Source organism: Centrocercus urophasianus, unplaced genomic scaffold, assembly GCF_019232065.1.
Source record: "Centrocercus urophasianus isolate 14NV4802_14NV808 unplaced genomic scaffold, USGS_Curo_1.0 seq_744, whole genome shotgun sequence".
Classification (NCBI taxonomy): domain Eukaryota; kingdom Metazoa; phylum Chordata; class Aves; order Galliformes; family Phasianidae; genus Centrocercus; species Centrocercus urophasianus.
Genome location: NW_024885360.1, coordinates 56,714 through 80,500, shown reverse-complemented (window position 1 = coordinate 80,500; position 23,787 = coordinate 56,714). Strand labels below are relative to the sequence as shown.

General features: G+C 56.7%; 3 protein-coding genes and 1 non-coding gene across 4 annotated transcripts in view; 2 read left to right on the top strand and 2 right to left on the bottom strand.

The window, feature by feature from the left end:
- Positions 1-759: 759 nt before the first annotated feature.
- Positions 760-9,630, bottom strand: MED16 (mediator complex subunit 16). The gene is made up of 14 exons (XM_042838251.1): positions 9,393-9,630; positions 9,119-9,226; positions 8,443-8,612; positions 7,338-7,769; positions 6,356-6,461; positions 5,612-5,767; positions 5,102-5,313; positions 4,639-4,845; positions 4,053-4,263; positions 3,750-3,883; positions 3,396-3,588; positions 2,924-3,140; positions 2,511-2,594; positions 760-1,518 (listed from the first exon to the last, which is right to left on the bottom strand). The coding sequence occupies exons 1-14, from the start codon at positions 9,526-9,528 to the stop codon at positions 1,392-1,394; spliced, it is 2,493 nt and encodes an 830-aa protein (XP_042694185.1). The 5' UTR covers positions 9,529-9,630; the 3' UTR covers positions 760-1,391.
- A 311-nt stretch (positions 9,631-9,941) lies between these two features.
- On the top strand, positions 9,942-10,048 carry LOC122170966. The gene has a single exon (XR_006171891.1). It is a non-coding gene; the product is annotated as a U6 spliceosomal RNA (small nuclear RNA).
- A 126-nt stretch (positions 10,049-10,174) lies between these two features.
- R3HDM4 (R3H domain containing 4) lies at positions 10,175-15,111 on the bottom strand. Its single transcript, XM_042838246.1, has 8 exons — positions 15,007-15,111; positions 14,120-14,274; positions 13,887-14,005; positions 13,130-13,253; positions 12,732-12,817; positions 11,660-11,745; positions 11,448-11,503; positions 10,175-10,895 (listed from the first exon to the last, which is right to left on the bottom strand). Exons 1-8 carry the CDS (start codon positions 15,057-15,059, stop codon positions 10,792-10,794), a joined length of 783 nt encoding a protein of 260 aa, XP_042694180.1. The 5' UTR covers positions 15,060-15,111; the 3' UTR covers positions 10,175-10,791.
- A 2,437-nt stretch (positions 15,112-17,548) lies between these two features.
- Positions 17,549-23,787, top strand: part of ARID3A (AT-rich interaction domain 3A) — a 19,214-nt gene continuing 12,975 nt past the window's right edge. The window contains exons 1-2 of the mRNA XM_042838245.1: positions 17,549-17,996; positions 18,555-18,906. Of these exons, the coding sequence (XP_042694179.1) occupies positions 17,581-17,996; positions 18,555-18,906 (768 nt within the window). The 5' untranslated portion in view covers positions 17,549-17,580. The remainder of the gene's footprint in view (positions 17,997-18,554; positions 18,907-23,787) is intronic.

The following is a 23,787-nucleotide window of genomic DNA, read 5'->3' as shown; positions in this document are numbered from 1 at the left end:
GCAAGGTGGGATGCTGCCCAGGAACAGAGCACTGCTCTCTCCTCTGTGTGCCACAGATGTTAAATAACCCCAAAGTGCCCCTCTAGAGAAAGGAGAAGAGCAAGGGCCCACGTTGATGAGTTTTACTTACAGGGAAAAATCGCCTCGACGAGGAGTCGTAGTTTCCTAATTAGCCATCTGACTGTCCTTAATTAGCAGAAGAATAGCGAGGCACAGACCAGCTCTGCAGAAAAGCAGCAGAGCTGAGGGCTGAGCTCTTCCCCACCAGCTCAATTTTTCACTAATAAATGAAAACTCACTCCCAGAGGGATGTGAATATTAAAAAAATGGCATCGTCCTCCCCTTAAATGCTCTCAGAGGACACCCAGAGGTAAATCCAGCTGAGCAGGAATTCAGCCAAGCCCCAGATTGGCTCCAACCACCCTCACAGAGCAGCTGAAAACACTCAGATTTCGGGCTGAGTTGCATGCTAGGAAAGCTCTTCCTCCAGCACACTGCAGCACGCAGCTTTGTCTGAAGCTGCAGACTTACAGCATTCTTCATTACCCCAAGTTTTCTCCTCTCCTGCCCCTAATAATCTGATGGAAAGTTGAAAACCATTCCATTTGGCAAACGCTTGCAGCTCCTTTCCTAACAGAGGTGCAATTCACACCACTTTCCTGCTTCTCTTGTGTCGATGCATCAGCAGCCCTGGGCTCACAGCACAACCGAAGTCACATGAAAGGGGGCTGAAGTTCTGCAAACAAACCAAACATTCTGTCCGAAATCAAGGGAACTTTTATTTACAAAAGAGCTCAGTTACTTGGCTGGGTTTGCTCCAGGCAGCAAACCTCATGTTCCTGCTCCTGCATCCATCAGAACACAGATAAACACAGTGATGAAGTTCACTCAAAGCACCGAGATGCAGAAGGAAACAGGAACTGACCAACCCTTGCCACGCTTCCCAAGCAGCTCACAGCAAAGGAGGAACACAAGGAACCAAATATTTGCTCCTCTCTCCTTGGAGATTCTCTGTGGACCCCCAGAGCCCCTCATCACCACTCACGCCTGCCTGCAGGGCTCAGTCCTGCTTGGTCAGCCCACAGACACAACGAGGGCAGCAGGTTTTCCCCCCCCTCCCTGGCCCTTGGCTTCCAGCTGTCATTGCTTTTGGTGGCAATGGGAAAACTTTACAGAGTAAAGCCTAAAAAGGAGCCCCACAAAAGTCCCTTTCCTTCCTCCCCTCTTTTCTTTTTAGGGCTTCAAGTGTTGCAGCTGGAAGAAGAACATATCAGTGCTCCCAGCCAACCGCTGGGTGCTGCCTCACAAGGGCTGCAGCTCCTCGCTCCCAAAGCGCCTCCAGCTCTTCCACCCGGCACCCATTGCTCTCTCTGTGCCCCAGGGAGCTGCTCTCAGGAATAGCTGAGGGGCATCCTCCTCCACAGCCCCCCACACAGGCAGTTTTTGACCCAGCGTTGCTCCCACTGCTTCACAGCAGTGACTTTGTTTGGAGATTTCAGCATCGTGACGCAGCCACACCTGGAAAGGAAGAAAGCAGAAGAGAGGTAAAGCCTGGCACAAAGATGGGAAGGTCAGGAATTAAACCAGCAATGCTGGCACTTCTGGTCACTCAGTGAGCAGGGAATGAGGAGGAAATCATCTCCTGCCATTTGCAGGTGATGTTTTTGAGCACTGAAACATCTTGGAACAGAGGGATGTCTTCACACAACAGCCCCCAGCTGTTATTTAAACAGCAGACACTCAGTCTTGTATAAATGATCTGCTACAGAGACTTCCTATTAAAGCTCATAATTAGAGCTAATTCCATCTCACAATGGGTCGATGGCTCTTTGGTGAAGGGGCAGCACAAAAGAAGTCCAAAAGCAAACCGAAGTTTGAAAGATCACCCAAAACCAGCAGCGTGGGTGCTGCCATTATTTGCACTCACTGCCTCCTCCTCAAGAACAGGGGAGCCTGCAGGCTGAGCCAGGGATCTCATCTCCAATAAAGACCCTCCAGGCAAATTCTGGTCTCTGTTGACCTTTGTCATCCGATCACCCTCACATTTCTCTGTTAAAGCAAGACCACATTTATCCCACGTTGCAGCATTCAGCCCTTAGATAAGAACTACTTCAACTGACGGTGAGGAAGAAAGTTAATTCTCAAAGAGCTGTGGTTACTCTGCAAGGCAGGGAGGCTTAAATTTAACAGCTGCACTTGCAATGATAGTAGCAGCTATCCTGAGTCAGCCCTGCTGCTTTCCAACGAGCATTTAAGGATCTTCCTCTCCCACATCAGGGATATCTTCAACATACCCACAAATGCTTTCCTTAAATGCAAAGTGCCATAAACGAAGAGGCCTTAATTTAGAAGCAGCATTTCCTCCTGCAGGCGTAAATCACAGGAGAAGTTACTGGGATACCAGCTGGGATGGTAAACAGAGACCAAGGGAGCTTTTGAATGACAAAAGACAGTTTGAGTTTCTGCCAAGACCTCCCTCTGCATGGAAGGGATTCGTCTGCATCACTTACCTGGTGCACGACTTGCATTCCTCTGTTGGGAATGCTCCTAAATGAAGCCTTCTCAGATGATCGATTTTGGGCTGACCAGGAGCCCTGTGCAGGAAGAAGAACCGGATGGTTTCTAGGCTATCATTTTCTACAAGCTGTTGCCAGGACAGTGAGCTGCATTTCAATGGCCAGTGGGGCCCAGGCTATGACTACAGACTCTGTAAAATGCCACCGGATTCAAAGGCGTGCTGACATCAATCTGAACACAAATGAGCACTTTCCCCCCCCCCTCCTCCTGCCATCTCATTTCAGTTCTTTAACTCGCTAATGACTGGGAGCAAAGAGAACAAACCCACTTGTGACACAGGCATCCCAGACCCAACGACCCCCCAGGGCTGGAGAGATCTCAACCTCTTTGTTTCACGTCTTTGTACCTTACAAAGGCATCAAACTGGGAAGAGACAGTGTGACCGATGAGCCCAGGAGCTTTTCCAAACTGCAGCCTGACAAGCTGTTTGTTTTGCAGCTTGCTGATAATGCCATCGTTGATAGGCAACCAATCAATATTGGGAATGAGCAACTGGCTGGGCAGGAGGCAACACTCATCTATCAGGGTATCATCTGGCTCTGTGATGTGATTTTCCTCACGACCTGCGTGGAAAATGAAGCAGAAAGAGAGAAAAACCAGCGTGATCTTTACACCTCTCATTTACAGACTGAGAGAAGTGGATGCAGTTTCCTCCTCCATCCGCCAACACAGCACAGGGAACAATAAAGCTGGCAGCTGCACTTGCCCTTTCTAAACTCTACAGACCCACTCAAGAGTTATTCCCTGCAATTACTTCTAGCATGCACAATCCAAAGCAGGCAAGATCCTTTTGTTTGAGGAAACTGGCAAACACTTACAGCACAGCCAGAGTTTAGTTAGAAGCCTGAAGAGGAGGGACATGCTGTCCTGAGTGTCAGAGGTTGCTGTGTAGACGGGGAGGCAGCTTGGTTTCAGCAGCCCCCATATACGAATCACCACCATCAGCTCCCTGAACATGCCCAGGGATGGCCCATCTCGCAGGAAGCTGTGGCCTGGCCTCACAGGAGAGCCCTGCAAAGAGGAGAAACATTTTGGGCTTGGGGCTTAAATTCAGCCTGCTGGAGCTGTTGTTCCATTTACAGGACAGTAGACAGGCTGGTAGAGGATGCCACGGAGCTTAGAGGTGTAAGAGGTTCATAAAGGACTGTTGTTGGAAGCCCAGGCTCTCTCACCTGGTTAGGCAGGCTGGCCAGTAGATAGAGCACAAAATCCCCCACCCACTGGATGAGTTGCTGCAGAGATTGCAGTGTGTTCATCTCCAGGACAAACTCCTCCGTCTTTAAGTTGATCATCACCTTGTCAATGTCTGAAACAGAAGCAGAACATGTGGTTCAATCAGGAGATGCACCCACGCTCCACCCTCACTTCCCTCTTCCTCAAACCCAGGAAGCAACTACGATCTTATGACATTTCACACCGAGTCTAAAAGGAGCTGATGCAGGACATCCAGAGAGCTGTGCACCAGCAATGCCCACCTATATCTGTGATCTTGGAGCAGATCTCTGTGAGCCGGTCCCCAGGACTCTTATCTGGGGTGTTGAGGAAGTGTGGGCGCAGCAGCGACTTCAGGGTGCAGCTGATGGCAATCAGGAACAGCTTGGCATGGTAGTCACAAACACGGGCAATCGTGCTGGAGGAGAGCTTGCAAAGAGATGCTTTCATGGCAACTATGCGTGTGGCAAGAACCTGAGGGACAGAGGCATGAGAAAACATTCAGGAGTGAAGGCACAAAGAAGATCAGCTCATAAACTGCTTTATCCTCTGTTCTGCATCGCTGCTGTGTGAACAGCTGGAACAGGGAGGGCTGTTTCATGTGTGTGCAAACAGCCCTATTGCTCCCAGTGCTCTGACACGACCTCTGCCAAGAACGGGCTCTAACATCTCACCAGAACTTCCCAACAGGTAGAGATGGGTGACAACAAATGGCTCTTCACACCTCGAGCACTGCTCAAGCAGAGCATTCAAAGACAGCGCAGGCAGGCTGCTGCAGCCCTGCTGCTGAGACCTCACCCTGTGCCCGCTCCCTCTGCTGTAAACCAGGGAGATTCCACTCTTGCTGACCTGCTGCAGGGCTGCACTCTGCCGTGTGTATTCTTCATGCAGCTTCTCCACCAGGTTTTGGACCATGTTGGGCTGGACGTGGAGCAGGATGTCCCACCAGTCGTAGCCAGTCACCATGCAGTACTCCAACAGGAACAGCAAGTGGCGGAGGGAGGTGTTCATGTCCAGCACGTGGCCCATGGAGGGGGAGATACGAAGCATGCTCAGCTGAATGGAGGAGGCAAAGGAAAATTCCTATCAAGAACTGGCTCGAAAGCCCTCCACAAAAGCTGCTGCATAACACAGGGTGACCTGCAGCTCATTGTTGGCCTGAAGATACAAAGCCTGCAGTAAAGGGATGCATCACACCCTGTTTAACACGGATCACACGGCATTCCCAGAGCTTTCCAGAATGATCCATCACCATTTAGAGAGATAAAGAGAGAGATCCCAGGAGAGCAGCCCACATAGCAGAACACACTACCTTCCCATGGCTATCAATGCCAGCCAAGGCCAGAGATGTCCAGGAGAGCTGCATGGCTTTGAAGTGAACCAGGGGGCCAGCAGTTCTCTGCCTTTTGATCGTCTGCTCATCCACTGGGCGCTGGGAAGAAGAGCCATGGAAGACAGCCATCATTTGCAGGGACAGGCGATGAACGATGTGGACGCTGCCATCGTGAAAAGCCAAGGCCAGACCTGGGGAGAGATGATAACCAAAGCTGAGCGAGCAAACTCTGGTATAACCCTGACCTCACCCAGCAAAACAGCCACTGAAAGCACATGTGGCAACAACACAGCACCCAAAGGCTGTGGGCTTGCAGGCACGTTCAGGCCTCGAAGCCACACCAGCGTTTCAGAAGTGCCTTGGAAAGTTTCTGTATCAATCTCTCCTATGTGTTGCTCTGAATTCTTCCTTCAGCTACAATTCAGAAGACGAGGGAAAGTTTCAGGCAGAAATCATATATTTAGGAGAAAGAAAACAGAGACTCCTTACCCAGTCCAGGGAAGAATTTGGTGTCGTTTGCCACCTTCAGATCAGTGTTTGTGAGGGAGATGGGCAACTTGGGCAGAGCCACAGCTGAGACACGATCCAGATCATTGGTGGCAGAAAGAATTCGCCATTTCAGGATCATGGGTTGTTTGTCTCCAACTTGGAAAAACAAAGCGAGACACCTCAGTCCAAAGGGCTCAGAAAACAGCACCCCTGCCTGACTTCTGCCCCCTGCATCTCCCCCACGTTCTTCTGAGCTCAGTAACCACACCAACGACGACTTGTTTCGCTGTATCAGATTTGATGGGAGGCTCTGCTGGCAACTCTTTATGTTAAACAACCCTTTGCATTCCAGCAGAGCAAACAGCACGGATTTGATGCTGTTATGTTTGAAATCGAGTGGAAGGGATGTGCAGGCAGGGCAGCTCAATGAAGCTACTTGCACACTGCACCATTTTTTCCTTTAGAAGGCTCAGCTTGCTCTGCTCTCAGCAGGAAGAGTGGCTGCACAGCAAAACAGAAAATGTCTTTTATTGAGTGAAAGTAACAACTACAAACCACTTCCTAGAAACCATCAATTTGTCACCTAAGATGCAAACAAATGGATGGAACAGAGCGTGAGGCCAAGAACACCTGAAATACAAATAAATATGTGATAATGGATTGGAGTCCCTGCCTTATCACAGCCATTCAGAGCTCCTCAAGACCAGACACTCCTGTTCCCAAGTTCTTGGTGCTGGAACTCACCCACAGGAGAGATCTGCTGGAAGATGTTGTTGACAGGCAAGCCCTCTTTCCGCAGAGACCAGCACTCCACAATGCTGTTGTTCTGGTTGGAAGCACAAAGCAACACCTGCAGAAGGGAAAGCCACACTGTTTGTAGGCACAGCATTCACAGTGGGGAACCACATTACCCAGGAGCATTTTCAGCCCCTCTCCCACTCTGCTCTGAGGCTCTTTTTCCTAATTAGCCCGCACACCACTAATGAAAAGCAAAGGATTGTATCAGCAACACAGAATGGTGAAGGCTCCAGCTCCAGCTAGAATGAAAGAAAGGCAGAACTGTGCAGTGTTATCACAGCCTGTGCTTCTTCATATCACTGATGATCCCATCTCTCACAAATCTGTAACCTGCCAGTGCTGCCCCATACATCACAGACTAAACGGGCAAAGGAACAGAACTGGCTTTGAAGCCAAAACAGACGCTGTGTTCTCCAACACGGCACACTCAATCCTGACCACAGGGAACAGGACAGAGAAGAGCTTTTCAGCTTCATTGAACCACTTTGATTTCCACAGTCATATTACCCTGGCAAATAGAGTTAAGCTGCTAAATGAAGTCACATGGATCAAGAGCTCCAAGTGTTCTGGAGAGGGACTGCTTTGAAGTCGAGATGCAAAGATGAAAGACTTCATATCTCAGAACCTCTCCGGATTGTCCAGCAGAAAACTCACTATACCCAATGGCAGAGTGATAAAATAAAGACAACACATCATCAGGTTAATGAAGAATGGGGCTTTTCAGACTGCTTTTCCAGGAAGTGGAGGCCCAGACCTATCGAGTGCAACCTGCTTGAATGAAGCTGAACAAGACAAAAACAGCAGAGAATCACAGCAGGACGCGATTGCTCCCCGTCCCACAGCTTTGAGATGAAGCCACGGGAGGAACAAACTGCTGCCTCCTTTGTTACCCCCTGAACTCCTGCTTCTTTCAACAGCAGATGCTCACCTGTTCTGACATATCCCGAGCAAGGAATTTCAGGTGAGTGATTGCTGGGTACTTGTCCTTGCGGGCAGGGTCGGTGGTGCAGCGCATGAAGAGGGAAGGCAGGATTTCAGTGTCTATCTTGCATTTCTCATTCACCACGCTCACGCAGACTTTGTAGAACTGGACGGGGGAGGCACTGCTGCCATCTGAAGTGGCCACCACGATGTTCCCCCCACCAGTGAAGGCGACATCCGCCAAGGCAACGCGGCAACGGAGGCGGCAAAGGCTTTCTGTGGATGTCAGCACCTGCCCGTTGGGCTTGAGGAGGGAGACAGTCACCAGCCCACTGATGGTCACAGCAATCCAGCCTTCCATAGGCTTCCCACCAAACAACGTCAGCGACGGAGAGAATTTGACCCTGGAAAACTTCTCCCCGAAGTTGGATGCTCCCGACTGCGAATAAAGATTGGCAACGCAAAGATGTCAGCATCTGATGCCTGCAGAGCACCCAGAGCCGCAGAGTTTTGCTCCCCTGAGTCACTGCAGCAAGGTCAGCAGAGCTAAACGGAGTCCAGGCATCGAGCTCATACACCCAGCTCTGAGATGTGATGGTGGGGAAGGCTTCCCCCCAAGTTATAAGCAGTGCCAGCTGCTGCCCAACACAGCGCACAGCCCCGTTGTGTTCCTGTGCTAGATTTAACATTTGAGAATGCAGGATGTTGATTTGCACTTGACAGACTTCCTCTTTTTCTGAATCAGAATTAGACGTGCTTCAAAACAAACAGCTGGCCTCTCTACATGTTTGGCTCACGTTACCAAATCCCTGCAACAAACCTCCTCACCTCAACTGCATTTCAGCTGAGGTACCCCTGGTAGGCCAGCACGTGCTTTTATCTCCATTTTACAGCCATGGAGATTGAAACAGGCTGACTAAGACAAGCTTAAAGCACTGAGAGAAACAAGGCACCCCACCTGCATTTCTCAGCAGGAGCTAGGAAACATTTAACTTGAAAGATTCCCCTGTCTGACATTCCCAGCACCACGGAAGAAACCCATGGCAGAGCAGAAACACGCAGAGGAGTTTCCTAGCTCCCCCACTAATGACCCAAACCAGCCCTTGACAAACCTTCTCCACATGCAGTGCCAGCTTTACACCATTGTGCAGCCAGGATAGGGCCACCACGGGATCTCCCTCCACCATGCTGCCCACGGTGTTCTCCCAGCTGTTGGCCAGGTGGTCGGTCATGCTCCAGCACTTGATGTGGCCGTCTGCATCCGCTGAGAGCAGCCTGGAGCCTGCAGAGACACAGCCCTGTAAGAACCCTGGGTGCTGCCAATTGCCAGGTGAGGAACCAAGCCATTCCTGTGCAGCTCTGACAGAGCCCAGCACTTTGCAGCTGTGAAGCAATGCCAAATTACATTGAGTGGCACAGCACTGCTATGGAAAGCGGCCTGAAGTAGGATTGGTTTTCCTACAGGAAAGCTGGGGAGGAGCTTTTTATAAGAGCAGGTAGCAATAGGACAAGAGGAAATGGTTTTAAACTGGAAGAAGGTCGATTCAAACTGGCTATCGGGGAGAAACGCTTTACTATAAGGGCGGTGAGACACTGCATGCTCAGCCTGGCTGCGGATGCCCCTCCCTGGAAGCATTCAAGGCCAGGCTGGATGGGGCTGTGAGCAACCCTGGCTATGGGAGGTGTCCCTGCCTACAGCAGGGGGTTGGAACGAGGTGACCTTAAAGGCCCCTTCCAACCCAAACCTGTTCTGTGATTCTGTGAACGCTGAGAAGGCCTCGAGCTCACCCGACTGATCCCATTCCAAGCAGGTGATGGCTTCCACGTGGCCAGAGTTGACGGAATGGACGTCCCAGGGATGCTCCGTGTCGATGATGTGAACCATGTGGGTGAGATCTGCGCGAAGCCAGAAACGAAACCCCCCCAAATCATTACCGGCCTGCAGCAGGGAACGGGGTCTGCTGGCACTGCTGGAATGGCCGAGGGACCCCGAGAGCACGGCGGGGCTGGGGAGGGGGGGGGGTTGGAGGGTTTATGGGGAGGTGGGGGGGGGAGTCCGCACCGCGCTCCTCCTCGTTCCGCAGGTCGGTGGTAAAGGCGATAAGGTTGCGGCAGGACCAGGCGCACACCAAAGGGATGGACGGGCAGTGGTCGCTCTTCGGCCGCTTCTCCCATTCGCACACGTACGCCAAATCCATCGCTGCTCCCGAAGCGATAAGAAACGACCCGGTAGTTTGGGGAAGGGGGAGGGGGTGGAAAGGATGCCACCTAGAGCGGCACCACGCATGCGCCGCAGTGCCAGGACCCCGCAAGCTGCCCGCGCCGCGCCGCGTTCTTTCAGGCACTGCCGAGGACAGCCCAGGCAGAGGTCCTCAGTGCCGGTTGGTAATTTGCATAAAGAACTACCCAGAAGCCCTATGGTGCGGAGAATGTTAAAATAAGGCTTGAATATGGAAATATTGCGGTGAAAAACGTTAAGAATTGGGGTAATTACAGTCTATACGTGCATTATAAAGTAGAGGCTTTTTAGGAAGTAAATGAGAAAATCACTCTATTCTAAAAATGATTGTTATACTGGGCTTTATATATCGCCGCGGAGGGCTCTGGAGTCGTGCTCGCTTCGGCAGCACATATACTAAAATTGGAACGATACAGAGAAGATTAGCATGGCCCCTGCGCAAGGATGACACGCAAATTCGTGAAGCGTTCCATATTTTTTTTTTTTTTCTTTCCCTACAGAGGATCACACAGCCTTGTCCCTTTTGGCTCAGCACCACGCCCCAGCCCCACCCTGGCCCCACAGTTCCAACCCCTCCCTCCCCCAGCCCCGAAACACCACAGATCATTGGAGCACCACACTTTTATTGTCCCGGCACGAATGCCGCCCGTTTCTGACGCACACACACAAACACGAGGCACCACCCTTGTTCATGCCCCAGCCTGCTGCAGGTGGCTGCACAGAGCGCGTACCTGGGGCCAGCACTTCTCCCTTCCCCTTCCCGCCCCCACACGTACAAATATACACATAAAAAGACAGCTATGATACATTTAAAAACAGCCCTGCTCCATGCTGCGGCCAGCCAGCCAGCTCCAGGGGTGCCTGAGGGCTGCGCCTGTTGGCATGGAGGTGTCAGAACACAGACAGGGCTGCCACACAGGCCCCAAGCGCTTCCGCTGGCTGAGCCCAGAAGCATCCAGCCCAGCAGCATGCCACGGGCCTGGCATCATTAAAAGCACACGGGCTGTGGGCACATCATGGACAGGGCCAGGACGCGTGGCTCCTGCCGCGGCCCATCTGCAGCCCCACAACACACTGCAGCGCCTACGGGGAGGCTCAGCCCACTCAGTGGGGAAGGGATGAGCCCCACGTGCAGGTCACAAGGAACGAGGCCCACGGAGGCCATCAGTGGGCAAGCAAAGCCTTCAGCGTGCTGAGCATGGGGCAGGGCAGCCCCTCGCTGTCAGCTGAGCTGCTCCAGGTAGTCCGAAAGCAGCAGCTCTGGGGGCAGGAAGACGTGGTGCTTGTTGCTCACTTTCATTTGGCGTTTCCCTTCGATATCCGAACCTGGGGGCAAGACGGAAGAGTTAACACAGTGCTGCAACCCACAGCCCAGCCCCTCCCAGCAGCGTGCTGGGTTCCTGCGGTTCTGTTTTATGCCCTGCAAAGGAGCTGCCACCTCCAGTCCCCTCCACAGGCACCTCCTCTGCTTCATATCATCAGGGCTCTCATGCTGTTTTGAACAAGGAGCCACAAAGACACAGTGTAGAGCTTCCCTCCCCTGCTGTGGCAATGACACCTACTGAGAAACCCACAACCAGGCTCGGCAGGGGGAGGCAGTGAGTGGGGGTGAGCACAGAGATCTGCTTTGAGCTACCCAAGCCCAGAAACAAGAGGGGAAGCCTAAGCACTGCTGCATGTGGCATCATGAGGTAGGGCTGCTCTGGCTATGGTCAGGCTATGGTGCAGCCTGGTGCAGGGGAGCAGCAGAGTATGGTTATCTGCAAGCTGCAGCGAGAGGTGGGGCCAGGGGAGGCAGGGAGGAAGAAGCTGGGCTGGAGAGGGGAGATAGTGACAAAAAGGAAAGACAAGAAACAAAAACAAACATGAGGCTCTTACTGGCAGAGACGAGGTCCATGTACTGGCAGAGTGCGTGGAGCAGGAGTCGCTCAAAGCTGGGGGAAGGCAGGGGACTGGGTTAGAGCTGATGTGCTTCACACCAGCACTGCCCTTCCCTGAGCTGTGCCAGGGAGCCCAAGGATCAGAGCGGGAGCACAGGGAGCCAGGAGCTCTGGGCTCAGCCTCCCCTTGTGCACCCACGACAGGGGTACCTGTTGTCCATCAGTGCCGTGTACACAGAGTGTGGAGTGACAGAAAAGAAGGTCAGCAGCTCCTCCTCCAAGCACTCCAGCATCCCCTGCAAGGAACAGCAAAGGAATCAGTGAGGAGAGGGCAAATCCCATTAAGGGGAGATGGTGTGCCATGCCCAAGCTGCCATTCACCAGGTAGCTCCACACCCCACAGCCAGAGGACTTTGCCATTGAAGAAATGCAGCCCCGCCAGCAAATACTTGGCTTTCCCCATCCTCTGCTACATCCACGCAGCTCAAAGCACAGCAGGAGATGCAGGACAGCAGGGAGGCACGTGGCAGTGAGGCCCAGAGCAGAAAGGAATCCAGCCCTGCCAGCTCCACACTTTGCGTGCCAAATGCTGGCATCGTTCCTCACGAGTGAAGTGGCAATAGCCAGAAGAGCCTTGAGCCTTCCATCTCCTCCTCTCCTGACAGCCAAAGTTCAGCTGGAGTGCAGCTCTCCAGAGCACTGCGACCCCAGGGACAAGCAGCAGCCTCAGTTGAGAGCAAATTGAGAAGAAGCCAAGAGGCAGGAGGAGCCCAGGCTGCTTTTAGAGACAGAGCTCTAATTAGAGTAGGGAAAACAAACAGCAGGAAAACAGCACCACTGAGAATAGAGCAGGGAGCCAGGCACCCTGGGCACAAGGCCACCGTGTTGCAGCACGGGTTTGCCTGCTCACCACATTGTGCAGTTTGACCCCTTTCAAAAGGCAATTAAGTTTTTGAAAGTATCTCTGTACAGACAAGTCTGAAGACCCCAAAGGTTGGACTGTTGCTGCAGTTGGCAAGCATGCTTGGCTTCCACTTACTGAACTGAGGCAGGGAAACAAGCAGGTAAAAAAAAACAACCTGCAAGTCCCAGAAGACCTCAGCTAACCCATGAAAACCTGTCTGCATGGGGAGCTGAACATCTGCTGTCAGCAAGCCGCTGCTCCAGAGGTCACCTAAGAGCAGGTGTGCATTCCCAGGAGCTCAGCACCTGCTGGCAGCTCAGGAACAGCATCGAAACACACCCCAAAGCCCTGCCCCCACCCCTCGTGTCCCCAGCTCACCATAGGGATCCTGCCACGCTTCAGGGTGGAGCGCAGGCGGCGGCTGATGCGCTGGAAGCACTCCTTGGGTGTGTAGGCAGGGTGCTCTGCAGCCAGCAGAGGGAAGAAAAGAAGGGGTTTAAATGGGGTCTGCAGCCCCGTGGCTTCATCTCACTTAGGTGCTCAATGAGCCCCCAGGACCCCAGCCAGCTACCGCAGCCACAGCTGGCCCACATAAACTCCCACTCAAGTTCATGATGGGGTTTTGTGGGGCCTCCAATCCCTTCAGGCACTGTCGCACCCCTGCCCTGCCATGACTGGATGGTGCAGGGAGCACCTCAGGAAAAAGCAGCCTTCCCAAAGTGCATGTAAAGGAGGGAAAGGAGAGGCTCTCCCCACCCGGCTTCCCCTCCCAGCACCTTTCCACTTCTCTTTGTTTTTCAAGGGCAGCTTCCTCTTGTGCTTCTTCCCAGCCTCCTCCTCCAGGTAAAGCAGGACACGCTCTTGCTCTTCTCCTGACCGGTTCATGAAGTCATTCCAGATCTGACAACACAAGCATGAAGCCCCAATGCAGACATCACAGGTATGCTTCCTGGTATGCCCAAGCCTCTGCCTCGAGGAGATGGATGTTTGGCACTCAGAGCCAAGAAGAAGGTGGCTTTCTGCAGGGAGTCCAAGTGATGACACCTCCATCCATCCACACAATCCAGCCAGACAGACATCAAGCTTTCCAAGGCTGGATTGAGTAAGAGCGGAAGAGCTTCACAGCACCCAGAGTGCACAGAGACCACACGTATAGCCCTGCAGCCAGAGCTGTGAACATCTAACACAGGAGAGGTGCCAGAAGACGAGGTCATGGAGGAGGTACAGCAACACCACCCGGGCTGTATGGAGCAACCAAGGTGTTTGGCAAGAGGCCTGGTGTGGAGGAAGTGCTGCATCTCACTCAAGATTACCCTCTGCAGCTTGCCCAAAGCTACGCAAAGAGCTCCCAACAGCACTTCAAGTACAACAAGAACAGCAGCAGACCCCAAACCAGTCAAAGCACAGCACCTACTGCCAAGCCAGGCCCTTATATGGACTCTGAGGGAAATGCAGGCAGCCCCTCTGTCTGGGGCAGCAAGGTACAAGCACTCCACGCACTGAATGGCAGCAAAACAAGCAGCCAGATCCTACCTCCACATAGGTCTCATTGTTGCAGGCCTCGGTGAAGATGCTCGGGGTGGCAGAGTGGGCGAGCTCAGCCTCACTGCTGCCACATTCATCTCGCTCCAAGAGTGACATCAAGTAGCGAGCTGGGGAGGAAAGCAACAGCAAAGCCCCTGAGTCTGGGGGCAGGGTCCTCACAGAAGCCCTCACTGCAGGCAGTGTAGGGAATTGGGGGTGGACTGCAGCCACCCAAGCCTTACTGTTCTCCAGCCTCTGCAGGCTCTTGCGCCCCTTGGCTTTAGGGATGAGGTCAGAGTTGCGGATGGCCTTGTTGATGTAGTACTGCTTCCGCTTGGAGGGGGAGAAGCGCTTGGATGGGGAGCTCTCCAGAGGTGGCAGGCAGTCCTCGATCCTCCTGCAGGGATGGGACAGAGGGGCTGAGATCCTGAGGCCCCTTGGGCCCATAGTGATGGCAAAGTAGTGCAAACTAAGTAGCCTCCAGCAACAGCATTACTGCAAGAAGGCAACAACCCTGAGCTCCACCGAGACACTTGGAGGTGTTTGGCTTTTATTAGTAATGATTATGTAGTCAGGGTGTTGTTTAGATGTAGACACAGTTGAAAGAATGATCATAAAAGGGCGGATTTAACAGGAAGGTTGAACTGAGTGATCAGCACGAAGCTCCCTGGGCACCTACAGCAACTGGCTTTGCTATCAAAGTTGACCAAAGCCCAGCCAAGCACAGGAAGTTTCACTACCTTTCGCTCTTTGCTCATTTGCTAAAGTCTCTGCACCACCAGCTTCCCCTCTCCTTTGTGGGGATTTCCTTTAGCAGAGCAATACGAGAGGGGCAAAAAAAACACCCAAAAACAACCCAAACAAACACAACAAATGAAACAGCAGCAAAACAAACAGCAGGCAGCTGGGCAACAGGGAGCACAGCCAGCGCAGCCGCCCAGGGGCCGGGCACAAATCGCTCCTCACGGGTCGAGAGGTCGCAGCCCCCCCAACCCCCCATCAGCACCCCCAGGCCCGGACAGCGCCCTTCCGGCTGCGTTCCCGGTACCGGCGGAGGGCAGCGGCCGGGGACACGTCGCTCCCGCAGCCCCCAGCAGCACCACCCGGATCTCCCCGCAGCGACACTCACGGGAAGGGCTCCGGGGAGCCGCGCACCGCCGCACCGCCCGGCAGCACCACCATAGCTGGGCTTCGCGCCGCCGCTTCGGCCTTAAAGGGACCGCGGAACCGGGCCCCGCTCGGCCCGACAGGAAGTGACGTCACCAAAGGGCGGGTCTGAGCGCGCTCGCCCACCCAGCCGCAAGGCGGCGCTGTAGCAGCGCCCCCAAGCCGCCTCCAGGCTCCGCGCCGCGATATTTGCATGCGGCGGCCGCTGTACTCCAATAGGAAAGTGGGGCGGGGCGAGACGGCAGGAGACAGCCAATTAAAACGCGAGGCGGGGCGGAATGAGGCGTGGCGGGAGCTGCGGGCCAATGGCAGCGCGGGGCGGGGCACTGCCGGGCCCCCCTGCCCGCCCGTCCGGAGAGCAGCCGACGTGCGGGCACCGAGCGCAGCCCCGGCCCCGCTGCAGCCCGAGCCCCGGGCGGCCGTGGCTGCTATGTGGCTTCGCGGCGCGCGGCCTCCACCGGGTAAGAGGTGCGCACCGGGGCCGGTTACCGCGGACTGGGGCTCTTCTCGCTGCCGCTCGGTGGGTGGCTCTGGGCTGCCCCGCGTTCGGTACCCGAGGTCACGACGAGTCTCTCTCCCGCGGCGCGTTACCGATGGACCGCGGTGCTTTTCCCCTCCCCTTCCCCCTCTTCCTCCCTCTCCGTGGTCGGTAACGGCCGCAATGCCGCGCGCCGTTTGCTCGGCCCGGGACTTCCCCTCCGTCCGACTCGAGCCGCGCCGCCGGCTGCCCATCCCACGGTCGGTTACCGGAACCCCGTTGGTGGCGTTGAAGCCGGCGGGGACCGCAGGAATCCCCGCGGTGCCCACGCACTGCGAACGGGGCTGCGGAGGACGGCACCGGGCACAGCTCGCAGAGCCGCCCCGGCCTTCTTCTGTTCCCCCCCGGTCCCCCCTTCGCCGTGCCTCGTTCCCGGCCGCTGCCACGTGCCCCGGACCGAGTCCATCCCCCCCCCTTCCCACCCCCACCTCCGTCTCCCCTTGGGCTCCCTGTGCCCGTCCCCACGCGCAGCAGCACCGCCGGTTCCTCCTCCGCTCTCTTTCTCCTCCCTGTGCTCCCCGACTGCGGGCCGGACCCGGGAGCGTTCAGTTCCAGCGCCGTCCCCACGCGAGGGTGAGCGACTGTCCGTGGGGCTGCAGGCACAGAATGGGGCCGGACAAAGGGGCTGGGGGTCACCGTGCTATGGAACTGCAAACCCGGGGATCTGTGTGCCCGTATGGTTACCCCACAACCCTCTATTTCTGTGGCTGCAGCATAAATTGGCCCCAAATGCTTCCAGTGGGAATAGGCAAAGTGGGGGGCAATGGGGAATCTGAGGCTTGGGAAGCTGGTAACCCCCAATGGCAGCCAGTAGCCCTCCACCCTCGGGGCTGTGTAGGTGTTCCCCACCATGAGCCATTGCAAGGAATGGATGAGATCTGGTTGCCAACCCTCGTAGGCTCGAGGTGATTTCCCCTTTCCTGAATGAACACCTAGCAATGCAGTTCGATGAGGGGAGGGGGCTCCTGGCATGCTGCTGGCTGAGCCCCCGTTCCTCGTGCTGTTGGATGGTGCCAGGCCAGACACCTCAGTGTTTCTAGAAGGGGATTAACTGTGGGACAAGTGACCTTGTGGGTGGCTCACCTAGGAGAGGGCTGTCCTGCCCTGCAGCACGGTGTCCATGGGACCCCTACAGGATTCTGTGTTTTGGGACCATGCTTAGGGTGCTGACTGTGGGTGCTTCCCACATGTGGCATCTGCAACTCTGGGGAGCAGTGTCTGCCCCGAGGATGGCGACGCTGCACCCCACGTGTCCTCAGTGTCCCAGAGTGTCCTGCTTGGTCCCAGCAGCAAGGGACAGGCGGTGATGATTCCCTGTGTGGCCCCAGCAGGGTCTGTTATCTGCACTGCTGCTATCCGAGCTGCCTGGAGGCCCGGCTGGGCTATCTGGATGCAGGCCCCTTCCCCCTGCAGCAGCAGGGCCCGGCCTCCCTATCTCATTAGCTCGAGATTAATGAGGCTCCTGGGCTGTCTTTAACTCCTTCCTGCTCGCTGCCTCCTGACCCTCTTCTTTACTTGTCCCTGTACAGGTTTGCGCCCACGCCTGGCCAAGGCTCAGCTGCCTGAGGACTGAGGATACTTTGCAGCCAACGGGGGGGCCAAGGGCTGAACGCAACCCCTGGAAGTGCCTGGCAGTGAGGACGGAGCCATGCGCCTGGCAGCCGCCTGCTGACCCCACCAAACTCCTGACAACAGCCGAGCATCCCGAGCCCACATTCCCAACAGGAGCCCTGCGGCAAAACAAAACGTGGGGTGGGCCGGGGGGCTGCATCGTCCCTTTCTGACCCACCTCGTGCCCCCGACGGCCTCGCAGAGCCCCCCAGTGCCTCTGCCGCCCTCCTGGGGGCTCGGCAGCCCCCTCACAGGGCTGCCCGCCCCACCGCCCTCGCCTTGGCCTCCCGCCCTGCTGGAGCGCGGCACCCTGCCGGGCGCTGCCCCCCGCGCCCCCAGGGCATCTCCCCCCGCCCCCCCGGGGCCCTGCCTCCCGCTGGCAGAGCCATGAAGCTGCAGGCAGTGATGGAGAACCTGCAGCGACAGCAGCGCGCCCGGCTGCAGCAGGCTCTGGAAGCACGGCAGCAGGAGCAGCAGCAGCAGCAGCAGCAGCAGCAACGCTCCACACCCCCCCCGGCGCAGCCCCCGCCGGCCTCAGGACAGACCCCTGCCCGGGGACGAGGCCCTGATGTGGCCCCAGCCCCTTTGGAGGAAGGCACGGAGCCTGAGAGCGCTCACATCCAGAGGGCACAGATGGCTGCCCTGGCTGCCATGCGGGCCGCAGCCGCCGGCCTCAGCCACTCATCCAGCCCAGGGCTGTCAGAGGAGAGCCAGGAGGAGGAGGAGCGTGGTGAGGAGGAGGAAGAGGAAGAGGATGGCGGTGGCTACCAGCAGGAGATGGGCTCCGAGGAGGAGGAGGACCTGTGAGTACATGGCAGCACATGGGCCTCAGGGAGGGACAGGGGAGCCAGGGCATGCAGGTGGGCAACAGCGCTGGGCCCTCCCTTGGAGACCATGCATGGTGCCTGGGCTGGGCTGGAGCTGCTGCCCTGTTGACAAACACTGGAATCGGCTGTTTTCACCTTTCCCAGACCCATGTGGAGCCATCTGCCTCATGGCGCTGGTTCCTGGCGCTGGCTGGGCAGTAGGTAAAATTCAGCTCTGAGAGCCACGCTGGGGCAGTGATACGGGATCCCAGTCTGGTTCTGAATGATGACGGGCCATCGGTGGTGCCTCTGCCCGACCTGCAGCTCCCTGGGCAGATCACAGACTCCCAAAATGAGGGACAGCCCACAGGGATGGCTGGAGGCCCAACAGACCTCATATGCTACTGAGGGTCTGGGAAAGGCTTCTGGAAGTAGGGAGGGCTCGTGGGAATGTCTTCCCACCTCCTGCCCATGAATCTGACTCTGCAGGAGTGCTGTGCAGATGGGCCACCTTAAGGGTGCTAATCACACATCTCCCCCCTTTCCCTGCTCTAGGAAGGGCAAATGGGATGAAGAAGAATTTGAAGAGGACCTGGGCGAGGAGGAGGAGGAGGAGGAGGAGGAAGAAGAAGAGGAAGAAGAGGAGGAGGAGGAAGAAGAGGAAGACTATGAGGAGGAGGAAGACATGGGCGAGGAGGGGCTGGGCTCAGCGGAGGCGGTGCGGACAGGCACGGGGTCCCTGCTGCTCCGAAAGCCGCCGGCACCTCAGCACTGCCGGGGTGAAGCACAGCGGCTGCCGGGCGCACAGGAGCGACTCCCAGCTGGACTGGGCCCCCAGGGCCACGCACAGCTCCCACAGCCTGCACCCGACCACGGCGACTGGACCTACGAGGAGCAGTTCAAGCAGGTAGGAGCCGAGGGGACGTGGGGTTGGAGGGTTGAGCTGGGTTCGGTGCTGCTAAGAAACCGCCGGGTTCCTCTGGGGTTTGAGTCCCTCAGGTCGTTGCAGGGAGCTGGGAGAATCGCTGGGAACGGAGGGGTTGGGGAAAAAATGTCACTCTGGGTTTGCAAAGGTGAAGATAGCTCTTTGGTTTGCCCTTCTCCACGTTGCTGGGGTTGTTTTGGTGGGCTCTGTGCCAGCAGAGGCTGCAGCCCCCCAAGCTCCGAACTCTCTTCCACGTGCCTGGCCATGGGCTGCACAAACCCAAGCTCGGGGCTAATAGAAGGAAATAGTGTAAAGCGGGGCTCCCCGGGGGCTGCCCCGGCCCTTTGATGTGTGTGTTTAAGTACATCTGAGTTTAGGGCTGGGGGGAGGGGGCGAGAGCAAACAGCAGCAGATGGGACCCAGATGGAGAGTGTGATGTTTTGGGAGGGGTGCAGTGGCCGCTGCCCCTCGCTCAGCTTGGGGAGGTGGGCTGGGGGCTGCTGCTGCTGGGGCACGGGCAGCACTGTGCCATCCCATTGCCTCTGTGCTGTGAGAGGAAAACGGCTGCCCAGGGCTGGAGGCTGTTGCACAACTCCCGGCCGCCCCAGCAGCGTACAGCCAGGGTTGGAGAATTTCACAGTGTGCTGGGGCAGGGAAGAGAACGCCCTGGACTGCATTCGCCTCCTGGGTGAGCAGTGCTGTGGGGTCTGGGGGCTGCCCTGCTGGCTCTGATTGGGGGAGCAGCAGGACAGGAGCTGTGTGGATCCCGCAGCGCCTGTGCACAGCTGCAGGGCTGGGAGCCTTTGCTGGAGCAGGGCCACTTGGCACCATTTGGCACAGCACGTGGCTGAGCTCCCTGTGCTGCTACCATCCCTGTGCCCACCATCCGCAGCACGGCAGGCACCGAGGGCAGCGTTCAGCCCCTGCTGCCCCTTCCCTGGGTGCTTCACAGCAGCCCTGGTGCCTTCGGTGCTCCTCCGTAACCCCAACGTACGTCCGTGTGGGTTTTATGAACACATTGAACTTTTCCTGTGCTGTCTCGAGTGCGTACATATCCTCACCTCCTGGCGCTGCATCGTCTTTCTTCTTGTGGTTTCTCTCTTTTGTACTTCCTGTAATTAGAGAGTGGGGGACGTAATCTTTTTATCTGTGAAAAGGCTTTTAGATACCACGGCTGTGATCTTCCTGTTTGTCGCTGTATGAGCGTATCCCAGCCCTGCGCAGGGAGCTCCCGGCCGTCGGTGCCCAGCAGCACAACGTGGGGCTCAGTCCCACCTCTCCCACCCCACAGATGGATACGAGGGGCCGTGCACCCATCCCTCTGGGCACCACCGGGACAGCTTCCTGGTTGTGTTGGAAGCACCCAGCGTTGAAGGGGAAGGTGCCTGCTGCCTCCGTGCCGTGGGTGGAGGCAAGGAAGCAAAGCGCCCGCTCGGGGAGAGGCTTCCCCCGGCGCGTCAGCTTGGATCCTGGCCTCTGGATTGAGGCCAGGGGCTGCGAGCAGCGCCTGCCCGGGAGCTCCTCCTGGCTGCCCTCCAACGCGTGCCTCCCAGCTCGCCCCGGCCCAGCTGACGGGCTGGGAAGGAGCAGCAGGAATGTAAACACAGCGCAGGCAGGATGCGCCCGGCTCCGGGGGGCGCGGGGGCTGCAACCTCTCTGCTCTGTGCCTTTAACCCACTGTGGAAAGACTCGACTGCGAATGCAGTGCTGCAGCCCAGGGATGGAGTGGAGAGGGATTGTGGTGCTGGGGGCAGTCCCTGCGTGCTGGGGGGGTTCTTTTATTTGTTCACCCACCGCTCGAGGCTGTGAGCACTGCTGTGCAGTGATGGTGTTGCTGTGATGGGGACGTGCAGCTTGAGGAAGGTGCTATTTCTGGGTTCCTCTTTTCTTTATTTTGCAGCCGAGCTCCTTGCAGGCCAGCTCTGCTGGGATGCAGTTCCAGCAGCCCCCCACAATCCCACCCTCCCTTTATGGCTGCACTGCCTCGGGGGGGGGCTCTGCTCTCCCCTCTGCCGAGGCACTTTATTGACTCATTTGGGGCAGATTCCTGCAAATCAGCCCTCTGGAAGCTGCTGTGCAACGGGGCGAAGGGGAAGCGTGCGGGGTCGGGAAGCCAATGCGTGGCACCTCCCCATCCCTGGGGACGGCCACTGAGAGGCAGAGGTCAGCTCCTGCTGACCTGGGCGCTGCCCATGCAGCAGCAGAACAAAGGAGCCTGCAGGGCTGGGGGCTGCCGGGGGCTCCTCTGTGGGGAGCTGGGGGGCTGCAGGCTGGGGGCTCAGCTTGTTGCTGGTGCCAGGGCAGTGCTGAAATCCTTTGCTCCTGCTGGCTGTAAGCATGTCGCTGAGCTTGTGCTGGGCTGGGTGAGGAATGTGCCTTTTCCTGCAGAGGAAAATCCCCTTTGCAGGATGATGATAGTGAGACCCGCAGCAACCAGTGCCTGGGGGAGGGCACAGCTGGAGGCAGTCGGAATGCTTCTGAGAACCTCCATTCCTGGGAACCATGGGGTTTTTGGGCCCTTTACCCAGTGCAGGGCTCAATTCAAGGAATGACCCCAGCCCACTGTCCGCATCCCTCCCCAGTAACAGAGAGCAACGTGGCCCTCGCTCTTCGTTTCGCCTCCCTCCCTCTTCCTTCCTTCCTATAAAAGCCTGCAGTGGGGCTGACCCCCTGTGCCTTTGGGGCAGGAAAAGGTTTGTGCTGGTTGCCTTTCATCTGCCTCAAGTGGGATGCTGAGACCAGGGCTGGCGTCAGCCAGGCAATGCCACTACATCTGGGCTCCCAGCATCGAGCCTGGAGCTCTCAGCCAAATATAGGCAACTGGAATAAGGCAATCCTGGAGCTCTGTGGGCTGTCCCCATGCCCAGAGACACCGCAAGCTCTGGCCATAGCCGTGCTGGGCTGTGCTTGGGTGAATTGCTGAGCACAGGCAGCTCAGTGCCTGCAAACGAGCCGGCGGTGCAAAATGCTGCGTAATGCTGCCCTGGGGAGCACAGAGCTGGAGGAACCTCAGCATAGGACCCCAGTGCGCAGTGCAGTGCCCCGGGAGAACCCCTCTCCTGACCTTTCTGTTTCGGGTGAGGATATGACTGCACCCCACTAATACCAGGAGCCTGAACCGGGGGTGCACTTGCAGCCCACGCCATCGCAGTTTCCTGTCCCTGCCCCTTTTGGAGTTTCCTGTGCTGAATGTGAAAGCCAGCTGCTGGTTGTGCACCGTGGGCAGGCGCACGGCTCTGATTCAGCAGCAAGCCAGGTGTGTGCACCCCATCACCCCATAGGGGAACCAGGGCTGCACTGCCACAGAGGTGTGCGTGTGCCAGATTTCGGAGCTGGCAGCAGGGATGGGGCTGGGAGGAGCTGATTGCGCCCTGCACGTGCTTAGGGTCGCTTTGCCTCTCTGTGCCTGCCATCACAGCTGGGCTGTTGGTGAGAGCTCGGTGCCATGACTTGGTGCTGCAGGCAGGTGCTGGAGCCCCGTGGTTCTGTTCCTATTTAAAAGCAGCTTTAAAAAAGCCCACGGAGTGGGGGGAGGTTGGCTTGTGGTGAGCTGCTGGTGCTTTTAGGGGAGACGGGAGGTTTCTGAAGCGTTCCAAATTGGGATGCCTCAAACATGCTGGTAGCACAAAAACCTCAGTCCTTATCTGCTGCTGAGCAAAGCCTGCCCGAGATACGGGGTTTCAAAGTGCAACGGTTAGGATAAAAAAGCAACAAACCGAAAGCAACTCAGTAACCCCAGCACGGAGCTCAGGCCGTGTCCAGCCCTGTCCCATTCCTCACTGGTCTGGACAGGGAAAAACACCCTGGGCTTTTGCTGATAGATGTGCTGTTTTCGTTCTCCTCTCGCTGATGGCAGCGTGGCGGGTGGGGGGTAATTGCAGGCAGCCCCCAGAACTGGGTGGTTGTAACACGAGCGTCGCGGCGCCCCTGGGAACGATGCTGGTTCCTGGGTCAGATTCACCCTGCAACTCAGTCTGTCCATCAGTCCGTCTGTCCGTCCGCCTGCACGGCGCTGGGGCCGCAGCCCCCGGGGCAGGTGCCCTCAATGGTTTCATGCTGTTCACATGACTCAGGCAGCAATTAAAACTGAAAAGGGGGAAATGCAAGAGGGGCCGAGGAGGCAGAGGAAATGGTGATTTCTTGCTCAAAGGCGCCCTTTGAATGCAGCCGGTGCCGCTCGCAGCGCGCAAGGATCCAACGCCGCTTTTGTTCCGGGATCGGCCCCCTCTGATGGCTCTGGGGGAGGCAGTTGGTTGTGCAGCCCCAGGGATGTTCATGGCTTCTGTGGTGAGCACAGCGATCCTCTCCTGTGGCTGTTTGTGGTGAAGGTCTTAAAGCTGTTCCTTATAGTGCTCATTTTTTGGGGGGTAAAAGCCCAAATGGTGTCCGGTGCTCAATGGGGTTGGCTCCATGCTCCCCACTTTGCCCAGCCCCTGCCAGCAGCTGTGGGCACTGGGGCTGTGGTGGAAGGGCATGAGGGTGACGAAGACCCCCCCCCCCCCCAGCTGTAGATTTCCATCAGCTACACACAGAACAGCAAACTGCCAAATGCTGCTCCCGATGGGTGTGGGGAGCCTTCCCCATAGCAGAATTGAGATCAGCCCAACCTCTCCTTTCATTGGGGGAGGGAGGGAAGAGGGGGAACCGGGGCAGATTCCCCCCCTGCAGGGGCTATGCCTCTCTTAACAACAGTAGAAGAGTCCATTTACTTTCTTTTAAAATATCGATCGGAGCTTTATTGCGTTAGCGAGCCGAGCGGATGAGCTGCCCCCAGGGAGGCAGAGGGGCCTCTTCCTCGGGGGGTCCCCCCACCTTGTGCCCTCCCACACATACCCTATGGACGGGGGGGGGGGGGGGGGGGGG